The sequence below is a fragment of the Salmo salar genome, chromosome 09 (genome assembly GCF_965601325.2).
Source record: "Salmo salar chromosome 09, fSalSal1, whole genome shotgun sequence".
In the NCBI taxonomy this organism is placed as follows: Eukaryota; Metazoa; Chordata; class Actinopteri; order Salmoniformes; family Salmonidae; genus Salmo; species Salmo salar.
This window is the reverse complement of record NC_138299.1, coordinates 107,918,554-107,926,330: the sequence shown is the minus strand read 5'-3', so window position 1 is coordinate 107,926,330 and position 7,777 is coordinate 107,918,554. Positions and strand designations below refer to the sequence as shown.

Below are 7,777 nucleotides of genomic sequence, written 5' to 3'. Positions count from 1 at the left end.
GGCCATTTTAGTTTAATAATGCTTTCCTGAGCCCACTGATAAAGACAGGAGGCCATTTTAGTTTAATAATGCTTTCCTGAGCCCGCTGATAAAGACAGGAGGCCATTTTTAGTTTAATAATGCTTTCCCGAGCCCCCTGATGAAGACAGGAGGCCATTTTAGACAGTTCTGGTTCTAGCCAGTCAAATATTTTTATTTACTGTAGTCTTGGTTCTCTAATCTGAAAGATAAACACGTTTTTATAAACAGGAAGGATACTGCGCTGACACATACTGTTTTATAACATTTGTATGGTGCCTGAATTCTCCCAGCCTGTGGTATTGATTGATAGAGGTTAGCAAAGGGTCTGAATACTTATGTAAATAAGATATTTCTATATTTCTAAAAATCTGTCGACTCGTTGTCATTATGGGGTGTTGTGTGAAGATTGATGAGGATTATTTATTATTTAATCCATTTTAGAATAAAGCTGCAAAATGTGGAAAAAGGGAATGGGTCTGAATACTTTCTGAATGCACAGTATGTGAGTCTGGGAGTTTCACAATCAACTGCAAACTCACTCTGCTGTCTGCCCTAATCTGAACTCACTCTGCTGTCTGCCCTAATCTGAACTCACTCTGCTGTCTTCCCTAATCTGAAGTCACTCTGCTGTCTGCCCTAATCGGAACTCACTCTGCTGTCTGCCCTAATCTGAACTCACTCTAAACAGGTTGTACAGGCTGCCTCCCTAATGCACCCTTTCCACCAAAGCCAATTCTACAGAAACAATAACAGTGGCTGTCTTTAAAAAAATACTTCCTCATTTATGTTTTGATTCTGAAACGGAAACACATTCTAAACTTCCGGGGTCAAGAAAATGTTATGGGTGCATCCCAAATGCCTATAGGCCCTGAGCAAAAGTAGTGCGCTAAAAAGGGAATAGAGTTCCATTGGGAAGTGTGGCCATTATTGAAGTGTGACAACACCCTGTCAGTGTGTTGTGAGGACATATCTCTATGCCTGACCATGCTGTACGGTGTTTTACTATTTGTATCAACATTAACTGTATTTTTTAGCTTCTTCCTTGTATACAAAGTAACAGTTCTACAAGATGATATTAACAAACTCAGAGGAGATATTTCAAACCTAATGCCACATTCTAAAGAATCCACTGACAGGATGATCACTGGTATGTCCAGAACATGGGAGGTATGTGATTTTTAAATTGTGTATATAGGTAGCAGTTACTACACAGGTTTATGTTCTAAGGATAGCTTGCACAAGACTAACGTGTGGATAACATAGAGATAATTTACTCCACTATTGTTTAAAAGCTCTAAGGAGCATAATGTTTATTGCATTGTCTTATGTTCTGAGGAGGACATGTTTAATTTTACCTTTATTTAACTAGGCAAGTAGGTTAAGAACAAATTCTTATTTTCAATGACGGCCTAGGAACAGCGGGTTAACTGCCTTGTTCAGGAGCAGAACAACAGATTTGTACCATGTCAGCTTGGGGATTCGAACTTGCAACTTTTCGGTTACTAGCCCAACACTCTAACCACTAGGCTACCCTGACCCCCCTGTATGTAAAGGGAGATACTTTTATTTGCCTTCTGTTTCCTGTCAGAGATCAAAGCAAGCAGCTTCCCTAAATTCACAGCAACAGAGACAGACAGAGAAAGACTCTCAGACTCTGTGTTCACCAACAGCATCCTCTCTGAGAATGAAATGGGAGCAGGCAGGCTGTAGTGGAGGTACAGTAGGTATGAGTTAGTGTCATTGAGCATTTAGGTCTTTGAGGACAGTTCATGTTTTTATGCCACCTTAAGTATCTCACTAACTTTTCTGTCAGTAGTTCAGCAGTCGTTTCTGCAGCTGTCAGCCAACACAAAGGAACAGCCATTTGTTAGAGGTAAATACTTTACTCATTTTAATTTTTGGTTCAATCTCCATCACAAGCTAGACGTGTTCTAACAACCTTAACAAAACAACAAACAACCTCACCAAGGAGTTAGGATCTCTTGGTGTAACAGCTAATTGTGGTGGGTTGTTAGTCGCTGGTTCATGTCCCAGATGGGGCTCCCCCCCAAAACAATTTGCGACTTATGTTATTTTTCTTCCCCAGGAAATGTGACGGTGATTCCTTGGACAGTTGCCTTGCATCAAGGGGAAGCCATCTCTTCCACTGGAGACAGAATCATCATCCAACAAGAAGGCTTCTTCATGGTGTTTGGCCAGGTATACTGTCAGAGATACCACCCCTTTGTCTTGCATATCAATGTACTTAATGGTTTATGCGGAAAATGTAAGGGAGATGGTTTGGTCACCATGCTAACCTTCCTTGAGGCCCCAGGCTTGGGAGATGGTTCAGTCACCATGCTAACCTTCCTTGAGGCCCTGGGCTTGGGAGATGGTTCGGTCACCATGCTAACCTTCCTTGAGGCCCTGGGCTTGGGAGATGGGTCGGGCACCATGCTAGCCTTCCTTGAGGGCTTGGGAGATGGGTCGGTCACCATGCTAACCTTGCTTGAGGCCCTAGGCTTGGGAGATGGTTTGGTCACCATGCTAACCTTCCTTGAGGCCCTGGGCTTGGGAGATGGTTTGGTCACCATGCTAACCTTCCTTGAGGCCTTAGCTTGGGAGATGGTTTGGTCACCATGCTAACCTTGCTTGAGGCCCTAGGCTTGGGAGATGGTTTAGTCACCATGCTAACCTTCCTTGAAGCCCTGGGCTTGGGAGATGGTTTGGTCACCATGCTAACCTTCCTTGAGGCCCTGGGCTTGGGAGATGGTTTGGTGACCATGCTAACCTTGCTTGAGGCCCTGGGCTTGGGAGATGGTTCAGTCACCATGCTAATCTAGAGGTGATAGAAACGCACACCTATTTAGGCGAGGTGCTGGCTAGCGAAGTAGAACACTTGAAAAATTAAAGGAGAGCCGCACACTCTAGGAGCTCAGATGTAATAATGTAATAACCAACGTTTGGACAGACAAGCTGTCTTCATCAGGGTGTAATGACAAACACTGCAGGATGACTCGTTTATATCATGTCAAAGGACACACACAGGTGTCTGTAATCATGGCCGGGTGTGGCCTGATATCATTGGTTAATTATCATATATTAAAATAGTATACAAAAAACATAAATGGATAGCGTACGATCATAGATACAATTTGGCTCTATAAGCCTACACACTTTTACAATAGCAAAATCATAATAATCACAAGAATGGCTTCAGATCAAAGTCTATGTTGAGACCGAAGGGAGCAAGGGTCTTTAAATTAAAGATCCAGGCAGCCTCTCGTTTTAACAATAAATTGTCGAGGTCACCCCTCTCTCCTAGGGAGGCTGACGTGTTCGATGCCAATATAACGTAGGGACGAAATGGAGTGGTTTGCTTCCAAAAAGTGGGCTGCAACTGGGTAAGTCAAGTTTTTGCACCTAATGGTGCTACGATGCTCCGAGATTTGTACTTTTAATTGACGCTTTTTTTTACCCACATCATTTTTACCACAAGGACAAGTTATAAGATAAATAACTGCCTTAGTGGAGCATGTGATAACACCTTTGATTGGGATCTGTTTCCCTGTTTGGGGGTGTTTAAAGGATCTACATTTATAAGTGCCATTGCATTGAGTACAGCCATTACAGTTGTAGTTTCCATCCAGTAGGGGCGCAAATAGACGATGTGCAAGAATATCTTGGGGTGGTAAATCAGAGTTTACCAATTGATCTCTGAGATTTCTGCCCCGCGAGAATACGACCAAGGGAGGGTCCGAAAACACATTACCGATACTGTCATGGGATCTTAGAATGTGCCAATGTTTGTGAACGATTTGGTCACCATGCTAACCTTGCTTGAGGCCCCCCTAGGTGTTTGGCTCAGCAGGCTAATCTGGGACACAGGAGACCTGGGTTAGAACCCTGTCAGCCAGTGTACTACATTACGATGACTACATGGTTCGTCCTGTTGTTTCCCAGGTGTTGTTCCAGAGTCCAGGCACCATCATGGGTCACATAGTGCGTAGTCGAGGAACCAGTCAGAGATCCACAGAGCTGCTCCGCTGTCTACAGGAGATGCCCCAGACCAACTGTGCCAATACCTGCCACACTGGAGGTGAACCCAACCCAACACCTGTGGTGTTTCCACTAGTGGGATACCCTTTGGTGGTACTTCCATCAGTGTTGTGAAAATGGGAGTTGAGTTGTAGGGGACAGAAATATTTATCATGTATGATACTATAAATACCTCACGTGACTCGTAATGAGACTAAGCAATTAGCATATTAAAATATTGATCTGACTACATAAAGAAAATAAGCAATATGCAAGAGACTATGGTGGAGTTACAGTAATAGACCACTATAATTGCAGTAATATAACACTATAGTTACAGTAATAGAACACTATAGTTGATTTACAGTAATACAACACTGTAGTTACAGTAATATAACACTATAGTTACAGTAATAGTTGAGTTACAGTAATATAACGCTATAGTTACAGTAATAGAACACTATAGTTACAGTAACAGAACACTATAGTTACAGTAATATAACACTATAGTTGAGTTACAGTAAAAGAACACTATAGTTACAGTAATATAACACTATGGTTACAGTAATAGAACATTATAGTTACAGTAATAGAACACTATAGTAGAGATACAGTAATAGAACACTATAATTACATTAATAGAACACTATAGTTACAGTAATAGAACACTATAGTTGAGTTACAGTAATAGAACACTATAGATACAGTAATAGAACACTATAGATACAGTAATATAACACTATAGATGCAGTAATAGAACACTATAGTTGAGTTACAGTAATTTAACTCTATAGTTACAGTAATATAACACTATAGTTACAGTAATTGAACACTATAGTTACAGTAATTGAACACTATAGTTACAGTAATAGAACACTAGAGTTACAGTAATAGAACACTATAGTAACAGTAATAGAATACTATAGCTACAGTAATAGAACACTATAGTTGAGTTACAGTAATAGAACACTATAGTTACAGTAATAGAACACTATAGTTGAGTTACAGTAATAGAACACTATAGTTACAGTAATATAACACTATAGTTACAGTAATTTAACACTGTAGTTACAGTAATATAACACTATAGTTACTGTAATATAACACTATAGTTACAGTAATAGAACACTATAGTTACTGTAATATAGCACTATAGTTACAGTAATAGAACTCAATAGTTGAATTACAGTAATAGAACACTCTAGTTACAGTAATAGAACACTGTAGTTACAGTAATAGAACACTATATTTACAGTAATAGAACACTATAGTTACAGTAATAGAACATTATAGGTACTGTAATGGAACACTCTAGTTACAGTAATATCACTCTAGTTACAGTAAGAGAAAACTGTAGTTACAGTAATAGAACACTATAGTTACAGTAATAGAACACTATAGTTACAGTAATAGAACACTATAGTTGAGTTACAGGAATAGAACACTATAGTTGAGTTACAGTAATAGAACACTATAGTTACTGTAATAGAACACTATAGTTACAGTAATAGAACACTATAGTTACAGTAACAGAACACTATAGTTACAGTAGCAGAACACTATAGTTGCAGTAACAGAACACTATAGTTACAGTAATAGAACACTATAGTTACTGTAATATAACACTATAGTTGAGTTTCAGTAATATAACACTATAGTTACAGTAACAGAACACTATAGTTACAGTAACATAACACTATAGTTACAGTAACAGAACACAATAGTTACAGTAATAAAACACTATAGTTACAGTAATAGAACACTATAGTTACAGTAATTTAACACTATAGTTACAGTAATAGAACACTATAGTTACAGTAATTTAACACTATAGTTACTGTAATATAACACTATAGTTACAGTAATATAACACTATAGTTACAGTAACAGAATACTATAGTTACAGTAACAGAACACTATAGTTACAGTAACAGAACACTATAGTTACAGTAATAGAACACTATAGTTACAGTAATAGAACACTATAATAGAACACAGTAATAGAACACTGTAGTTACAGTAATTTAATACTAGTTACTGTAATATAACACTATAGTTACTGTAATATAACACTATAGTTACAGTAATAGAACACTATAGTTACAGTAATGTAACACTATAGTTGAGTTTCAGTAATAGGCAATGAAGAAATGTGTCAGAATGTATTCTAAATTCAAGTATATTTAATGACTTTGTCAAATGAATGGAAGACCAGTAATAGAACACTATAGTTGAGTTACAGTAATATAACACTATAGTTGAGTTACAGTAAAATAACACTATAGTTACAGTAATAGAACATTATAGTTACAGTAATAGAACAATATAGTAGAGATACAGTAATAGAACACTATCATTACATTAATAGAACACTATAGTTACAGTAATAGAACACTATAGTTGAGATACAGTAATAGAACACTATAGTTACTGTAATATAACACTATAGTTGAGTTACGGTAATAGAACACTGTAGTTACAGTAATAGAACACTGTAGTTACAGTAATAGAACACTATATTTACAGTAATAGAACGCTATAGTTACAGTAATAGAACATTATAGTTACTGTAATATAACACTATAGTTGAGTTACAGTAATGGAACACTCTAGTTACAGTAATATCACTCTAGTTACAGTAATAGAATACTGTAGTTACAGTAATAGAACACTATAGTTACAGTAATAGAACACTATAGTTGAGTTACAGGAATAGAACACTATTGTTGAGTTACAGTAATAGAACACTATAGTTACTGTAATATAACACTATAGTTACAGTAATAGAACTCTATAGTCACAGTAATAGAACACTATAGTTACAGTAACAGAACACTATAGTTACAGAACACTGTAGTTGCAGTAACAGAACACTATAGTTACAGTATTAGAACACTATATTTACTGTAATATAACACTATAGTTGAGTTTCAGTAATATAACACTATAGTTACAGTAACAGAACACTATAGTTACAGTAACAGAACACTATAGTTACAGTAACAGAACACAATAGTTACAGTAATAGAACACTATAGTTACAGTAATAAAACACTATAGTTACAGTAATAGACCACTATAGTTACTGTAATAGACCACTATAGTTACAGTAATAGAACACTATAGTTACAGTAATTAACACTATAGTTACAGTAATAGAACACTATAGTTACAGTAATAGAACATTAAAGTTACTGTAATGGAACACTCTAGTTACAGTAATATCACTCTAGTTACAGTAATAGAAAACTGTAGTTACAGTAATAGAACACTATAGTTACAGTAATAGAACACTATAGTTACAGTAATAGAACACTATAGTTACAGTAATAGAACACTATAGTTGAGTTACAGGAATAGAACACTATAGTTGAGTTACAGTAATAGAACACTATAGTTACAGTAATAGAACACTATAGTTACAGTAATAGAACACTATATTTACAGTAATAGAACACTCTAGTTACAGTAATATCACTCTAGTTACAGTAATAGAAAACTGTAGTTACAGTAATAGAACACTATAATTACAGTAATAGAACTCTATAGTTACAGTAATAGAACACTATAGTTACAGTAACAGAACACTATAGTTGCAGTAACAGAACACTATAGTCACAGTATTAGAACACTATAATTCCTGTAATATAACACTATAGTTGAGTTTCAGTAATATAACACTATAGTTACAGTAACAGAACACTATAGTTACAGTAACAGAACACTATAGTTACAGTAA

General features: G+C 36.5%; 1 protein-coding gene across 5 annotated transcripts in view; it reads left to right on the top strand.

The window, feature by feature from the left end:
- Positions 1–908: 908 nt before the first annotated feature.
- The window catches only part of LOC106591189 (tumor necrosis factor ligand superfamily member 13B), a 214,154-nt gene continuing 207,285 nt past the window's right edge, over positions 909–7,777 (top strand). The window contains exons 1-5 of one of the 5 annotated variants that reach the window (XM_082956119.1): positions 909–1,188; positions 1,610–1,745; positions 1,835–1,894; positions 2,108–2,220; positions 3,964–4,099. In XM_082956119.1, the coding sequence (XP_082812245.1) occupies positions 1,006–1,188; positions 1,610–1,745; positions 1,835–1,894; positions 2,108–2,220; positions 3,964–4,099 (628 nt within the window). In that variant the 5' untranslated portion in view covers positions 909–1,005. The remainder of the gene's footprint in view (positions 1,189–1,609; positions 1,746–1,834; positions 1,895–2,107; positions 2,221–3,963; positions 4,100–7,777) is intronic. The other 4 variants (XM_082956116.1, XM_082956118.1, XM_045724270.2 and 1 more) reach the window with 4 other exon arrangements.